This window comes from Mobula hypostoma, chromosome 2 (assembly GCF_963921235.1).
Source record: "Mobula hypostoma chromosome 2, sMobHyp1.1, whole genome shotgun sequence".
Lineage (NCBI taxonomy): Eukaryota > Metazoa > Chordata > Chondrichthyes > Myliobatiformes > Myliobatidae > Mobula > Mobula hypostoma.
Genome location: NC_086098.1, coordinates 200,614,560 through 200,632,279, shown reverse-complemented (window position 1 = coordinate 200,632,279; position 17,720 = coordinate 200,614,560). Strand labels below are relative to the sequence as shown.

The 17,720-nt window shown below is 39.7% G+C and overlaps 1 protein-coding gene across 2 annotated transcripts in view; it reads left to right on the top strand.

The window, feature by feature from the left end:
• The window catches only part of LOC134342807 (brefeldin A-inhibited guanine nucleotide-exchange protein 2-like), a 146,214-nt gene that overhangs the window by 103,095 nt on the left and 25,399 nt on the right, over positions 1–17,720 (top strand). For both annotated transcript variants that reach the window (XM_063041399.1, XM_063041398.1), the window contains 5 exons: positions 1,826–1,866; positions 4,398–4,567; positions 10,248–10,399; positions 13,600–13,772; positions 15,848–16,008. In XM_063041399.1, coding sequence (XP_062897469.1) covers positions 1,826–1,866; positions 4,398–4,567; positions 10,248–10,399; positions 13,600–13,772; positions 15,848–16,008 — 697 coding nt within the window. The remainder of the gene's footprint in view (positions 1–1,825; positions 1,867–4,397; positions 4,568–10,247; positions 10,400–13,599; positions 13,773–15,847; positions 16,009–17,720) is intronic.

The following is a 17,720-nucleotide window of genomic DNA, read 5'->3' as shown; positions in this document are numbered from 1 at the left end:
AGAATAAAGCTCAGTTTAGGCTATGTCCACACTACGCCAGATAATTTTGAAAACTAAGCTTTTTCTCTTCTTTTTGACCTTCTGTCCACACTGAAACGGTGTTTTCAGCCCCCAGAAACGGTCTCCAGAGTGAATAAATCTGAAATCGCCTAATATCCGTTGCAGTATGTACGGGGTAACCGGAGCTTTTTAAAACCGCTGTCATGACGTGCCGGAACAGATGGCGACAGCGCGGCATTTCATTGTTTTCTTATTATTATTATTATTATTATGATTATTATTACTACTTTATTGTCACCAAACAATTGATACTAGAGCGTACAATCATCACAGCGATATTTGATTCTGCGCTTCGCAGAACCTAACAATTTCAGAACAGACGGCAATGAGACCGAAGCCAGAAGAGTTAGAAATGTACTCACCAAATAATTTGACCCATAGCTTACTGAATAAATAAGTATACTCACTTTGCCCTGTTTTCTGTCCTTGTTTGTATGAAGGTGCTTTACCTATTTATGCAAGTACTTCTCTGACAGTAGATGGGTAACAGCCTAATGTAACATTGTATGGAAATACAAGATAGCACTGATGCAGACATGCTTTATACATTTAACAAGGTGCTTTATTAATGCAACAGAGTTAGTCAGTTTTTCAATGTTCATCGTCAGCTGGGTCATACTGTCCGTGAACTCCCTGTCGGTTGCATCCATACGCTCCAGGATTTGTTTTTTCTTAGTTTTAAGTCATCCTGCGCGAGAGCCAAGAGCAATTCCTTTTAAATTTTTCTACTCTGTAACTGGACAAATGTGCACCAAGTACGTCGTTTCCTCTTCGCTTGTTTTCTGTGTGTCCTGCGCATGCCCAGTAGAGGAGATTCGCCCAAATATCCGTCTAATGTGGACAGAGATATTTTGAAAAACGTTTAGTGTGGACACCTGTCGTTTTTACTCGAAACCGGCGTTTTCAAAATTATCTGGCGTAGTGTAGACATAGCCTTAATTATACTGAAGCCCCTGTACTCCATTATCATTGTGACTATGAAAGATAAATCATTTAATATCCCTGTGTAAAGTATTAATATTTTTCATTGCAGTAATTCTGAAGACCTTGTAAATATAAACATAAATGTAAAGGTGCTTGATTTGTCTCTGATCATTGGTCATTGTAGACCAGGGGTTCTCAACCTGGGGTTCATGGACCCCTCAGTTAACAGTAAGGGTCCATGACATTATAATGGTTAGGAACCACTGATGTAGACCAATTTAGTCGGTCAAAATTGACATAGTTTCATATTCTAGTCATGAATTTTAGTTTGGAATTCAGTTACTTGATGAGAGAGATCACTGTAAAACATCATCATCTTTTTATGTTATATATACAATATTAAGAATCTAAAGTCATGGTAGAGTCTGAGATGGAATTTTAGGTTATGCCTAATATGTACTAATGTACTGTTTGTAAGTATTTTGTTTTTAAAAATTGAGAGGGAAATGGCTTAAAATGGTTCTGAGAGGCAACTTTTTCTACATAGAGGGTGGGAGTATATGGAACAAGCTGCTAATTGAAGTTGTGCTAGCAGTACAATTCTCTTTTAAAGCCATTAAGACTGGTGTATGCATAGGAAATGTTTAGATGATATGGAGCTAACTCAAGTAGACAACCTGGTTAGCATGGATGAATTAGGTTAGAGTGCCTAGTTCTGTGCTATATAACCCTGAGTCTTTGACCCGTTGCACCCCATTCTAATGTTTTGCTCAGCAGTTTGAAGTTCAATACAACAAATAGGTGGTAACCAGTCATGTTTCATGTGCTCTTTTCATTGCAGGATATTCACAGGATCAACAAGATTGGATGGAAATGCTATTGGTATGTTTCTGAATTAGTGTTTATAAAATGAGTTACAGAATTGGGTAGACTGTTCGTTCAAAACTCAGTTTTACCCCTTGGGGACAGATTTGGATTGAATCTGTATAATATCGAGAGAAGCCTCATTTGCTGGCTTTCAAGATCTGACTTGAAGTCTGTTTGCCAGTTCCCTTTGGACACGGGTTTACAACAAAGAAATGTGTTTAATTTGACAGCTGATAACCTTGGGGGTTACAACAAAATGTATCATACTTGTGAGTGGAGGAAGCATTACTCTGAACCTGACAGTGCAGTGCTTACCTTAGAAATGTTTGTTAGCTAAGATACAATGAGTTTATATTACCTAGTCCTAGTTTTTTCATTTCACAGGTGAATCAAAATTGTTTCCTTTCAATTAGCATATAGCGACCATTACTTTAGAGCAGAGGTTTCTGACCTGCAGTCTATGGACCAGTTGATTAACGGTGGGGAACCCCTGCTTTAGACCACTGATTGTAGCAAAAATGAGAAATGAAACGGACTCCATTTTCTTATAACTTGTTTAATTGGTGTGTGCCATCAAAGTAAGCAAGTTGCTGGCTTCATTATTCATGTAATAAAGTTAATCAGAACTGATCGCATGTCTCAACCTGAAGAACAGACCATTTCCTTCCCTCCTCAGATGTTTCTGGGACTACTGAATTTGTCCAACAACTTCTGCTACAAAAAATACATCATTTCATTTGCCCATACACTTGGTTCCATCAGTTAAAGTATATTCCACTCTTCTGCCAATATCATTATGCATCCACCAAAGGCATGAGCATTTTGGATTCCAGTGTATCTTTGATGTTCCCATGGAGACTGTCAAACTATTTAAATTCTTGATTTGGAAGTTCCTTATGGTGTATGCTCAGGGATTCAACTGTCATGGGTGATGGTTCCTCAGGCCACTGCATAAAGTAATGTGCTATATTGCTATGTCTCTGTGACTCCATGGGCTTCCTACTTGGTCTGTTTTATTTTAATATTACAAAATGGTAAGTTGAAATTATGTTTTAGGCTTGGATTCATGATCACAGCATGAGTGCTATATTTCCAGCTTCAGTTTCTTTAGGTTAAGATATTAAGTAATAAGATTTACAGAAGATCCCACAAAATTTCTTGAAGATTAGCAAGGAATTCTCATAGTATCATGTTAGTTAAACCAAAACAAACCAAATCAGGATAATTCGTTACATTATCTCCTTTATTTTTCTTCTCACCATCTTTTATTAATTGTAATGTTAATTTCAAAAACAATTTTCTCCATATGTACTTCACTTGTTCAATTTTCTATTCATATACCAGATGATAAAAGTCAACTTTATTTTTACTTTGTTGACAGACCCCCACTAAGCCTTCTGGTCCCGTAAAATACAGACTTACTCACTTCTACTCTCAGGATACAAATTGATTTTATTTTTTATTTTCCATTAAAAAAAAAACTGCAGATGCTGGGAAGGCGAAATAGAAACTGAAAACGTTGGAAACAGTCAGACAGCATCTATGGAAAGGAAAGCTGAATTCGTGTTTAAGCCCAGGATCCTTCTTCCAAAATGGGAAAGCAAAAGAAAGTTTTATGTCAGGGGTCCCCAACCTTTTTTGCATCGTGGACTGGTTTAATATTGACAATATTCTTGCAGACCGGCCGGGGGTGGGGTGGTGTTCAAGTTGAACCGTGCGTGACGGGGAATGAGGAAAGGTGCAGCTGACTCATATCGTTTTATATCGCCAAATCATATCATTTCCTCGCAGCCCGATGGTTGGGGACCACTGTTTTATGTTACTTAGAAGGTGGAAGAGGGATGAATAAGACAATGAAAATAAACTATTAGTTGGACAGCTCTCAATGTTCATATCACCTTGGCATTCCTGTCCTTGCCCTGTCAATCAGTGGCAGTCTCTTTGTCCCATCCATTGCTCCCCCACTCTCTATTTAAAACTCCTGAACCTGAAACACAAATTTTTCTTATCACAGACCAACTAATCTGTTGAATGGTTCACTTGTACTCTTTTTAATCTCTGCTTGGCTAGAGATCATGCTTCATCCCCTCCCTGGACACACATTCTCAGACTTCGCAGTCCTTGATCTAATTATGCAACTTTAATATCCATATATGCTCTTGATTAATTTAGCTATGCCAGACATATTCTCTTCAAGCATCTGCATTGTTTGTCATTCTCTGGAATTTAGCTCAACAGTCTCCTTTTTTAACTACGTCTTATTTCTAACATAATTAGTGAAGGAATAAATGGGTGAAATGAAGTAGTTGGAGATGAAAACAATTTGGTGAAAGTCAGCAGAAATAAGAAGTACAAATGAATATGGACAAATCCAGCCATAAATCAGTACAAAATGAATCAAAGTATGTGAAAGACAAAGAAATAAAAATAATTGCAGTGTTGAGGTGTTAAAGGGAAGTAAATTACTTTGGTTTTGTCTTTGAATAACTACTAATATAAAATTAATTGTCTAAGGTAAAATCATGAAATTGTGTTCCATTTGCCAGTTGATTTCGTGCATTGGCTCTGCGTTGTTTCTATGGATGAACTCGGTTCACCTCACAATCCAAGAATGTTCAGTCTTCAAAAGATTGTTGAAATTTCATACTATAATATGGGTCGCATCAGGCTTCAGTGGTCAAGAATTTGGGAAGTAATTGGAGATCATTTTAATAAGGTACAATTACACTGAATTTATCACTGCTAAAGTTTTGTTTTGTCTTGGGTCCATAATTTTCATAATACCATAATACGTACAAGCAGAATTAGGCCAGTTGGCCAATCATGTCTGTTCTGCCATTACATCATGGCTGATTGATTATCCCTCTCAATCCCATTCCCTGTCTTCAACTTGTAACCTTTGACACCCTGGCTAATCAAGAACCTATCAGCCTCCACTTTAAATATACTTAATGACTTGGCCTTCAAAGCCATCTGTGGCAATGACTTCCACAGATTCTGCATCATTTGGCTGAAGAAATTTCTCCTCTTCTCTGTTCTAAATGGATGTATTTCCAATGCCAGTACATCTTTTATTAGATAAGGGACATAAAATGTTTCACAATACTCCCAATTGCAGTCTAATCGATGCATTATAGGGCCTCAGGATTACATTCTTGCTCTTGTATTCTAGTCTTCTCCAAATGAATGTTAACATTGTATTTGCTTTCCTGACCACCTATTCAGCCTGAAAGTTAACCTTCAGGGAATACAGCACAAGGACTCCCAAGCCCCTTGCACCTCTGATTTTTGAATTTTCTCCTGATTTAAATAGTTGCCCTTATTCTGTCTACCAATGTGCATGACCACACAATTCCCTACAGTATATTCCATTTGCCACTTCTTTGCCCATTTTCCCAAGCTAAGCCCTTCTGCAGACTTCCCACTTCCTCAACATTGCCTGACTGTCCAACTACTGTATCTTTGTATCATACGCAAGCTTGGCCTGAAAGCCATCAATTCCATCATCCAAATTGTTGACAAATAATGTGAAAAGAAGTGGTCCCAGTACCAGCCTCTGCAGATCACCGCCAGTCACCAGCAGCCAGCAGCCAACCGCCAACCAGAAAAGGCCCCCTTTATACTGACTCTGTTTGCCTCCTTCCAATCAGCCAATCTACTATCCATGCTAGTATCTTTACTGTAATACCGTAGGCTCTTGTTAAGCAGCCGCATGTGCAGCACCTTGTCAAAGTCCTTCAGAAAATACAAATAAACAACATCCATTGACTGTACTTTGACTACCTGCCTGTTACTTCCTTATAGAATTCCAACATATTTGTCGGGCAAGGTTTCCCCTTAAGGAAATCAAGCAGACTTTAGCCAACTTTATCATGTGCCCCAAAACCTCATTCTTAATAATGGAGGCCAACATTTTCCCACCCACGGAAGTCAGGCTAACTGACCTATAATTTCCTTCCTTCTATCTCCCTCCCTTCTTGAAGTGGAGTGACATTTGCAATTTTCTAGTCCTCCAGAACTATTCCAGAGTCCATTGATCATTACTAATACTTCGACAGTCTCATCAGCTACCTCTTTAAGAACCCTGGGATGTGTGTCCATCTGGATCAGGAGACGTTTCGACCTTCAGATCTTTCAGCTTCCAAAGCACCTTCTCCTTGGTAATAGCAACAGCTGTACACCCACTTCTGCCCCCCCCCCCAACACTCTCAAACTTCTGTCATACTGCTCATGTCTTCCACAGTGAAAACTGATGCAAAATACTTATTAAGTTCATCTGGAGAGGTAATAATGTCCCCCATTATTACCTCTCCAGTGTCATTTTCCAGCAATCTGATATCCCCTATCACCTCTCTTTTGCTCTTTATCTGAAAAAGCTTTTGGTATTCTCTTTTATGCTATTGGTTAGCTTATGTTCATATTTCATCTTTTCTCTTATTATGTCTTTTTTAGTTGCCTTCTGAGGTTTTTAAAAGCTTCCTAATCTTTTATCTTCCCACTAATTTTTGCTGTAATGCTGTCTTTGACTTTCTTTGTCAGCCACAGTTGCCTTATCCTCCCTTTAAAATAATCCTACTTCGGGATGTACAGGTTTCCCCCGCCATCCGAAGGTAGAGCATTCCTATGAAACAGTTCGTAAGCTGAAATGTCGTAAAGCGAAGAAGCAATTACCATTTATTTACATGGGAAAATTTTGTGAGCGTTCGCAGACCCAAAAATAACCTACCAAATCATGCCAAATAACACATAAAACCTAAAATAACAGTAACATATAGTAAAAGCAGGAATATTATGATAAATACACAGCCTATATAAAGTAGAAATACTTTTCCACAATCATTACTGAACTGTTCTCCGTAGCGAAAATCTCATGCAAGCGCCGTCGGCAGAAAATCTCACGCAAGCGCTGTTGGCAAAAACACTCTCTCCAGTAACCTTTAAGCTATGAAGCTGCCAAATCATACCAAATAACACGTAAAAATACACAGCCTATATAAAGTAGAAATAATGTATGTACAGTGTAGTATCACTTACTGGAATTGGGAAGACAGCGTCGAGCACACTGATGATGATGTGTTAGACTGAGTCATCGCAGGTTGGGTGGTGCAGTGGCCCCCACCCTCCAGGCCACCGAGTGATACATTGCTGCGAAGCACGCAGGAATGCAGCGGTAGCCGGAAGGCACACAGCACATCTTTAAGAGAAAAGCCGAAACAAACATGCTAATTAATTAGGTGCCGCCCGACACGTAATTGTCAGCCCAGATCAGTGCCGATTTCTGATTACGTCACCTCTGATCTGGGTGGACAATTACGTGTCGGTGGCACCTAACTAATCAGCATGTTTATTTCGGCTTTTTTCTTAAAGATGTGCTGTGTGCCTCACGGCTACTGCTGCATTCTCCGTGAATCGGTACGGTATCTGTCTGCAGCCTGGATGTTGGGGTGGTGGGATACTGGGGTATCATCTCATCGTCTGTTTCCATTAGAGCAGGCAGCTCTTCTTCTCCTATGACTGCCCGCCTCTATGTCGAAGGTCGAGGTTTGTCTGCTGTGGCTGATGTGGAAGGCTTGCTTGACTGCTGAGCCTCGCGCATTTTTCTATCACACAGTTCTTTGTAAGGACTCAAACCATCCTGCAAATCTCTCCTAAACCGACGTACCCTTTCAAAATTAAAGTCGTACTTTATCATTACTCATTCGGTTTCGATTGTTATCCTTTTTTCTTTCAATTGCATCAGCTCTTCGTCTGTCAGTTCTTGGTCATGGGATCTCAAAACCTCTTCAACATCATGTTCGTCAGCTTCCACAAGCCAAACTCACCTTGTCTTTACTTCGTTCACCATGATCGAAACGCTTAATTATGTCTAGTTTTACACTAAGTGTAACACCCTTACGAGCTCTTTCAGGCTCTTCCGATTCCTTAGAACTCATCTTGCAAACGGCTGCTCACAGGCACATGTTAAAGCAATGCCGGCGAGAATCCGGGGCAGAGCAGCTGCTTGGGGCGCACGGCGCGCTGCCTTTTATCGCGCGCTGCTTTTTTTTCGTAACAGTGAAAACACTTTCTGAAAACGAAAACAGGGAACTAATGTAGGTCTTTTATAACAGTGAGGTTTCGTAAAGCGAACGTTCGAAAAGCGGGGGACACCTGTATCTATCTTGTCCCTTCCGAATTGCCCACAGAAACTCCAACCATTGCAGTTCCGCTGTCATCCCTGATAGTGTCCCCTTCCAATCAACTTTGGTCAGCTCCTCTCTCATGCCTCTGTAATTCCCTTTACTCCACTGTAATATTGATGCATCTGACTTTATCTTCTCCCTCTGAAATTGCAAGGTGCATTCTAACACATAATCATTGCCTCCTTCAGTATTCCTTTACCTTAAGCCCCCTAATCAAATCTGGTTCATTACACAACACCCAATCAGAATTGCCTTTCTCCCTAGAGGGTTCAACCACAAATTGCTCAAAAAAGCCAACTCGTAGGCATTTTACAAATTCCCTCTCGGGATCTCGCACCAATCTTGAATATTGTAACATTGTGCTATTTACATGCCTTTTCTACATCCCATTATAATTGATATCCCACATCCTGGCTACTGTTTAGAGGCCTGTATATAACTCCCATCAGAATCTTTTTACCCTTGCAGTTTCTTAACTCTACCTACATCGATTCTATGGCTTCCAGTCCCATGTCACTTCTTTCTACGGATTTGATTTCATTTTTTATCAACAGAGCCACTAACCCCCTCTACCTCCATGCCTGTTCTTTTGATACAAGGTGTATTGTTAATGTTAAGCTCCCAACTATGATAGTCTGTCAGCCATGACTCGGTGATGCCCACAATGTCATATCTGCCATTCTTTAGTAGTACTCCAAGATCATCTACTTTATTCCATATACTGCATGCATTCAACTAAAACACCTTCAGTCCTGTATTCATTACCCTTTTTGATTTTGACCCCATGTTACACCAGCTCATCCCACTGGCTGCAATTCTGCCCTACCATTTGCTTGTCCTTCCTCAGTCTCACTGTTCATTGCATCTTGTCCACTAACTGCCCCATCCTCAGCCCTATTATTCCAGTCCCCATCCTCCTGCCAAATTTGTTTAGGTCCTCCCCAACAGCTCTAGCAAACCTGCCCAAAAGGATATTGTTTCCCTTCAGGTTCAGGTGTAACCTGCCCTTTTTGTACAGGTTATACCTTCCCCAGAAAAGATGACAATCATCCAAAAATCTGAAACCCTGACCCTGTACCACTTCCTCAGCCACTTATTCATTGTGCTGTCATCCTATTCCTGTCCTGATTAGCAAGTGGCTCTAGGAGTAATCCAGAGATTACCACCTTGGAGCTCCTGTCTTCAGTCTCTTCTCTAACTCCCTAGATTCAATGCAGAGGACCTCTTCTTCCTTTCTACCTATATCATTGGTGCTAATGTGCACCAATGCCTCTGAATGCTCCCCCTCCCCCTTGAAAATATTCTGCAGCTGCTCTGAGATATCCTGGACACTAGCACCTGGCAGGCAATACATCATCCTGATGTCTCTTTCACGGTCACAGAATCTGCTGCCCATCCCCATAACTATTGAGTCTCCTGTCACTATCGCCCTGCTTGACTTTACCTTTCTCTGTTGAACCTCAGAACCGGCCACAGTGCCATTGGCCTGCTGCCACTGCTGTGCTCTTATATATCATTCCACCCCTTCCCGCTCCCCCCCCCACCTACCAGAAGTGTCCAGATGGATATACTTATCACAGAAGGGAATGTCCATAGGAGAATGCTGCTCTGACTGCTTACTCCTCTAGTTCATGATTGTCACCCACCTACTACCTGAGGCCTGCACTCTGTCTGTGACTACCTCAGTAAAGGTCTCATCCATGAGGTTTTCATCCTCGCAGATGGTCCTGAGTACATCCAGCTCCAGCTCCAGTTGCTTGACCTTTTCAGCCAGAAGGCTAAAGTTAGGTGCACTTTCTGCAGGTGTAGTCATTAGGGAGACCGTTGGGTACCCTGCAATCCCACCTCTTACAGGAGGAGCATTCCTCGGCCTTAACTATTATCCTACCTACATTTGTTATACTCTTAACTTATCAAACATAAGTTCTAGCCTGCACCTGTTGCCTAAGCCTGTTGAACCAGAGCCTGGCCATTTTAACTCTGGCCGCCAAAAAGTTCTGAAAGGCCCCAAGCTGTTTTTAAACCTCACACTGCCTCAACAATGAATGACTTCTCGCGATGATTGCAGCCTGCTAAAAATTCTCCTTCAACATCTGAATTCCATATGTAATTTAAGTCATAATACATGCAGAAATAGTTCAAACTTATTGTATTTCCAGAAATAGTAAATATTTTTCTGTTCATTTATAGCTTTGTGTCTTTATTTTGGAACAGGTTGGATGCAATCCAAATGAGGATGTTGCTATTTTTGCTGTTGACTCTCTGCGACAGCTGTCTATGAAATTTTTGGAAAAAGGAGAGTTGGCAAATTTTCGGTTCCAGAAGGACTTTTTGAGACCTTTTGAACACATTATGAAAAAGAACAGGTATTTTTAAAATCTTATAACTACAAAATAAGAGAAAATGTGGTAACTTCTGAACAACTCTACTATTTCTGGTACCAGTTATTTGCTTTTTTTTTGTTTTCCCAATAGCATTATTTTGTATACAATTTTATCCCTGACAGGATTTACAAATTGGGACAATAATTTAAGATTTTGTGAGGGAGAGGTAACAGGATGGTGAGAGTTAAATGAGATTTCTATATATAGATAAAATGACAAACCACTGACACTGAGAATGACTTGAAATGACAGTTTGGAAAATCTACTGTGTCTCCAACAATTCATTATTCCTTTACCACAGTACAAACCAGTTTTTCTTGTGGCTTATTGTTACAGACTTAAAGCAAAATGGAGTCTGAGTAAGCACTGAAGGGAAATGTTTTTAGAATACCAAAGCTTCTGTATTGTAAAATTTTTCTTTTGTCAGAGTTAAATTGAGGGTTGGGGTGTTCCACATCTCACAGACAGTCAGTAGGTATAGCTGGAATTATTAACTGGAAGGTTATGGCAGAAAATTGAAGTTAAAAAGCATTAGCACATACATCAAACTAAACTCTTGTTTTAAGTATGATATTGTAGAAAATGACAGCATGTAAAGTTCAAAGTACATTTATTATTAAAGAATGTATACTATATACAACTTTCAGATTCTTCTCCTTACAGGAAACCTTAAAACAAAGATACCCAATAGAGGCAATTTTTTTTAAGTGTCAAACACCTAATGTACAGAAAAAAATTGCACAAACAATAAAAGTAAGCAAATAACATTCAGAATTGAAGTTCAAGATAGTAAGTCCTTAGCCACGAATTACAGGCCACAGCCTCAGTTTAGTGCAGAGATGAGTAAACCTTGCACAGCAGTGAGGTAAACACTGGCCTGTCTCTCACCTCCGGCCCCAACACTCTGACCTTTTCGATCTGACTCATCTCTTAAATTGTCTAAACCTCGGTTGTTCCTCGCTCTCAGACCTGGGCCCTGCCTCTTCGATATATCCTGGGCCCTGCTGGCCTGATTCAGCCCATATCCAACCTGTCCAATCTGGCCTGGAGCTTAAATCAGCCAAGCATCTTTCATTCTCGGGCACAGGCCCCAACAACCTGACTCTGCCTTGCCTTGTTTCTGCCATTTTAAATCGCCTCTGAGTCTTCTCCAGCAATGGCCAAATATTGGCTTGTTCCCCACTCTTGGGCTGTGGACTGGGCCCCACCATCTCAATTTGGCCCATACATGCCACACTGCAAACATCTTGCACCTTTGACACTTCAGTTCACACCACAGAAATGCAGGTCATACAGGCAGTTCAAAAACTCAGCTCCAAAAGGGAAGTTACAAGCTATCAATTGCAGTCATTGTTTCCAAGAAAAGTTGTGATTAATAAAGGGTTAATAGTTTTGTTTGCTGCCAGCAAGTCGTTGCCGTGCTTCACCAGGGTAAAGCTGGAGGGTAGAATGTCTGAGGTGGCTTATGGGGAATAAAACTGGTGATTTGGAGGTGGAAATTTAAAGAAAATATGATTGCTTAACTTATGCATGAAATCAAGTTCTTAACAAAAAGTGACATAGGATCAAAAGGTGTATAAGGCTGGTGGGTGTAGTTAAGAAACAGCAAGAGTAAAAAGATCTTAATGGAAGTTGTATACAGCTCTCTGAATAGCAGCCAGGGTGTGGGGTACAAATTGCAACAGGAGATATAAAAGGCATCTAAGAAAGGCACTGGTGGTTATGGAGTACTGGGAAAATGAAAAGGCAGCGGATCCCAAAAGAAGGAGTTTGTAGAATGCCTACGAGGTGGCATTTTAGAGCAGCTTATAGTTGAGCCCACTAGGAAGAAGGAAATTCTGGATTTGGTGTTGTGTGAAATAGATTTGATTAGGGAGCATGAAATAAAGGAATCTTTAGGAGGCATGATCATAATATGATAGAATTCATCCTGCAGCTTGAGAGGGAGAAGCTAAAATAAGATGTTTTGGTATTACAGTTGAGCAAAGGTAACGACAAAGGCTTGAGAAAAGAGCTTGCTAAAGTTAACTGGAAGAGGATGCGAGCAGGATTGACAGTAGAGCAGCAATGGCTGGAGTTTTGCTAGACACAGAAGCTGCATTCTAAAGGGAGGATGAAGTAACAGCAAGAATTCAAAGATGCGAATGAGAGGACACAATATAGCAAAAGTTAGTAGAAAGTTAGGGGATTGGAACACTTAAAAATCAACAGAAGGCATCTTTAAAAGCATTAAGAAGAGAAAAGATTGTACATGAAGGCAAGCTGGTCAATAATATAAAAGAGGATAATGGAGAGTTTTTTCCAATATATAAAGAGTTTTTTCAGAGGCGAGGGAAGTTGGTCATTATTCTTTTGGAACAGGACGCTGGAGAAATAGTAATGGGGAACAAAGAAATGGAGTCTACAGAGGGACTACAGGTTGGGAGAATGGAGAAAGAAGTGACGGATCGAATGTACTATAGGGAAGTGTATGGTCGTGCTTTTCGGTAGAAGGAATAAAGGTGCAGACTGTTTTCTATATGGGGAGAGAATTTGGAGATCAGAGAGGCAAAGGAACTTGAAAGTCCTAGTGCAGGAATCCCTAAAGGTTAACATGTAGGTTGAGCTGGTAGTAAAGACGCTAAATGGAATGTTAGCATTCATTTTGAGACTAGAAATAAGCAAGGATTTATATGCTGAGGTTTTATATGGTGTTGGTTAGACCATATTTGAAATGTGCTGAGCAGTTTTAGGCCCCCTTATATAAGGAAAAATGCACCTAGCGTTGGAGAGGGTCCAGAGAATAATCATGGGGATGAAAGGATTAATGTATGATGAATGTTTGATGGCTCTGGACCTGTACTCACTAGAGTTTAGAATGATAAAGGGGTTGGAGGAATCTTATTGTTACTTAATAAATATTGAAATGCCTAGATAGAGTAGACATAGAAAGATTGTTTTCAACAGTGGAAGAGTTATGGACCAGAATATCGGAATTCTTTAGTCAAAATGTGGTGATTCTGTAGAGCTAGGTCATTGGGTACATTTAAGATGAAAGTTGATAGATACGTGATTAGTATGAATGTCAAAAGTTACAGGAAAATGGGGTTCAGAGGGAAAAATGTATCTGCCATGATTGAATGGTTGAGCAGACATGATGGGCCAAATACCTCATTCTGCTCTTACATTTTGTGGTCTTGCAGGTCACCAACGATAAAAGACATGGTCATTCGTTGTATTGCGCAGATGGTAAATTCACAGACTTCAAATATCCGTTCAGGATGGAAGAACATTTTCTCGGTATTTCACCAAGCTGCTTCAGACCACGAGGAGCCAATTGTGGCGCTAGCTTTTCAAACCACTGGACATATTATCAGTAAATATTCTTTTCTTCTAAATTAGTTTGTACTTTCTAATCAAACTTGTGAGTACTGGGATTCCCAAGGTTATGGAAGACCTAACTTTATGCCAAGAATTCTAAATGCATACAAATAATGCCTCCATGAAAACAGATTTGTCAATTGTACTTGATCATAGATGTTAATTGTAGAGTCTTTAAAGCATAAAATCACATTTAATAGTTTATGCAGAAGATATTTGTAAGGGCAAACATCCAAGTGTTAAATCATGACGTAATTAAAATCAAATGGCTTGTTAGAATTACACTGTGTCACTGTAAACACTCCAGCTCTTTTATGATTGGATCTGCAGTGACTGACTGTAACTGAAAGAATTTATGATATTTCTGTTGTCCATTTGTCTTCCCCTTGTGATAATATGTTTGTCTCTGACTTGGAGACAAAGTGGTTTATGGGCAGTTCTCAGAAACTGAATCTTGTATATCTAAGGGAGTGTGCCTGCATTATTTTGAAGTTGCACATAACATGTTAAGCAGTCAAATAAGTGAACAGGTAGATAATTGCATTTATAGTAAAATTAAATGTAATAGATACAAGGTCAAAGTTGATTGGAAAGGGACACTAGCAGGGATGAAAGTAAAGCAGCAATGGCTGAAGTTTCTGGGAGTAATTTGGAAGAAACAGGATTGGTTCATTCCAAAGAAGAGGCATTCCTAAACAAGGATGAGGCAACCATGCCTGCCAAGGGAAGTCAAAGACAGCGTAAAAGCAAAAGCAAGGGCATATAATAAAGCAAAAATTATGGGAAGCTAGAGATTGAGAAGCTCTTAAAAGCCAACAGAAGGCAATTAAAAAACAATAAGGAGGGAAAAGAAGCTCACCAATAGTATAAAAGAGAATACCCGAAGTTTTGTCAGATATAAAGAGAGGCAAGAGTGAATATCGGACCATTATAAAATGACACTGAAGAGGTAGTAATGGGAAACAAAGAAATGGTGGATGAACTGGTCAAATATTTTACGTCAGTCTTCATTCTGGAAGATAACAGAAGCATGCCAGGAATTGGAGCGTGTTTGGGGGCAGGGAGTGGTAGAAGTGAGTGTAGACATTATTACTAAGGAGAAGATGCTTGGGAAGCTGAAAAGTCTGAAAGTGGCTAAGTCACCTGGACCAGATGGGCTTTACGCTAGGATTCTGAAAGTGGTAGCTGAAGAATTTGTGGAGGCATTAGTGGTGATCTTTCAAGAATTACTAAATTCTGGAATGGTTCCAGAGGACTGGAAAATCATAAATGTCACTCCACTTTTTAATAAGAGAAGTGGACAAAAGACAGGAAATTTTAGTCCAAATTAGCCTAACTTCAGTGGTTGCAAGAAATTGGAGACTAATATTAAGGATGAGGTCAGATCGCATTTGAAGTATTGTGAATAGTTTTGGGCTCCACATCTAGGAAAGGATATGCTGGCACTGGCAAGGGTCCAGAGGAATATCTGAGAGAAGAATTCCTGCAATGAAAGGGTTAATGTATGAGAAGCATTTGACTCTGGGCCTATACTTAGAACACAGAACATAGAAATTTACAACACATTACAGACCCTTCAGACACAGTGTTGTTGGAAATTAGAAGAATGTGAGGGGATCTCATTGAAACCTCCTGAATATTGTAAGGTCTAGATAGAGTGGATTTGGAGAGTACGTTTCCAATAATGTGAGAGCTCAAAATACAAGGATGTTACTTTACAATATAGATGAGGAATTTCTTTTGCCAGAGGGTGGTGTATCTGTAAAATTCATTGCCACAGACACCTGTGGAGGCCAAGTCATTGGGTATATTTAAAGAGGAGATTGATAGGTTCTTGATTAGAAAGATTGTCAAAGGTTATGGAGAGAAGGCAAAAAAAAAAGGGTGTTGAGAGAGAAAATAAATCAGTGCTGATCAAATAATGGAGTAGACTCACTGGACCAAATAGCCTAATTCTGCTCATGTCTCATGGTCTTATGGCTTTTTTTTTTCATAGCTGTAATGTCTGTAATTGTATCACAGCAAATTAGTGATGCTTTCCTTTTGTGAATTGATTTGTTTGTATCCTAGTGGATATCTTCAAGACGCACTTTCCAGCAGCAATTGATTCATTCCAGGATGCAGTAAAATGTTTATCTGAGTTTGCTTGTAATGCTGCTTTTCCTGATACCAGTATGGAGGCAATACGACTAATTCGCCATTGTGCAAAATATGTGTTTGAGCGACCACAGGTAAGATTATGAAAGACATTGGCATGTGTAGAGCTTTTGATGACATACTGACATCAAGAGACAATTAACTACTTCTCAGTTACAGTTACTATAGTATTGTAAGTATTAATTTGTGAACAGCAGCATTTTGACAAACGTCAATGTCATAATGACCAGATCTGATTTAGTGATGGTGGTTTAGAGCTAACTGTTTGGTCATCAAAAGGAACTTCACTGCTTTTTTTTTATCAGAAGTGTGATGTGATCTCTTGATTCCAATTGAAAGGGCAATCTAATGTCACATATTATCTACCATGCTCGACATGAGTGCAGTGTTCTTCATGATTGCATGGTGATATAGGTCTAGCTTTTATGCTTGAATTACTGGACCTGCACTTTCCAATTCCCATGTTGTCACTCCCTGAGCTGACTGAGCAATGCTGTGCTCTAATATTTTGCAGCTAATGTATAAACAACTGTTATATTATTTGAAGATGTGTATAGAATTTGTTATTGCACTGAAAGCCCAATCAGCATTGTGTTCCCAATATCTCATTCATGTTTGTAATATCATCTAAGCCATGAAAAACCAGCAGTAAATTTTGTGTCTGTTAAATTTAAGAAACTGTTTAAATGTGATACCTTACTGGGAGCAACAAAAATTATTTTTCTACTTTGTGTAACATTTTTTGGATTTGACATCAAATGAGAAAAGCTCAAATGAAAACAACCTGCATTTACTTAACACCTCAGCTTACTAAAATGATGGATAATACATTTCCAGGAAAAAGTTTGTGACCCCTTCATAATTACCTGATTTCCTGCATTAATTACTCATAAAATGTGGCCTGATCTTCGTCTAAGTCACGATAATAGAGAAACACAACCTGCCTTAACTAATAACACAAAAGCAATTGTTCACCTTCTCGTCAATACTGAGTACCCCATTTAAACAATCACAGTCTAGGTTCAAAAAAGTATGTGAACCTCTGGAGTAATGCCTTCTACAAAAGCTATTTGGAGTCAGGTGTTCCAGTCAATGAGATGAGATTGGTGGTGTGGGTTGCAGAGGTGCCCTGCCCTTTTTTAAAAAAACAGACGCACATGAAGTCAGGTTATCGACAGAGCCTGCTCTTCTCAAAGATCTGTTTATGAGCACTGTGCCTCAATCAAAACAACTTTCAGATAACCTTAGAAGAATTGTAGAGATGCATGAAGCTGGAAAAGGCTGCAAAAACATTTCTAAAGATCTGAGTGTTCAGCAGTCCACAGTAAGAAAAATTGTCTGCAAATGGAGGAAATTCTGTACTGTTGCTACTCTCGCTAGGAGTGAGCATCCTGCAAATATCACAAGAGCACAACGTGCAATGCTGAAGGAGGTGAAAAAGAACCCAAGGATAACAGCAAAAGACCTGCAGAAACCTCTAGAACTTGCTGAAGTCTCCTCTGTAAGAAAAACACTGAACAAGAATGGTGTTCATGGAAGGACACCACAGAGGAAACTACTGCTCTCCAAAAAAAAAACATTGCTGCACATCTCAAGTTTGCAAAAGACCACCTGGATGTTCCACAACGCTACTGGGACAATGTTCTGTGGACAGAGGAGACAAAAGTTGAACATTTTTGCAGAAATGCACACTGCTATGTTTGGAGGAAGAAGGGCACTGCACACTAGCACCAAAACCTCATCTCAACAGTGAAGCATGGTGGAAGGAGCATCGTGGTTTGGGGCT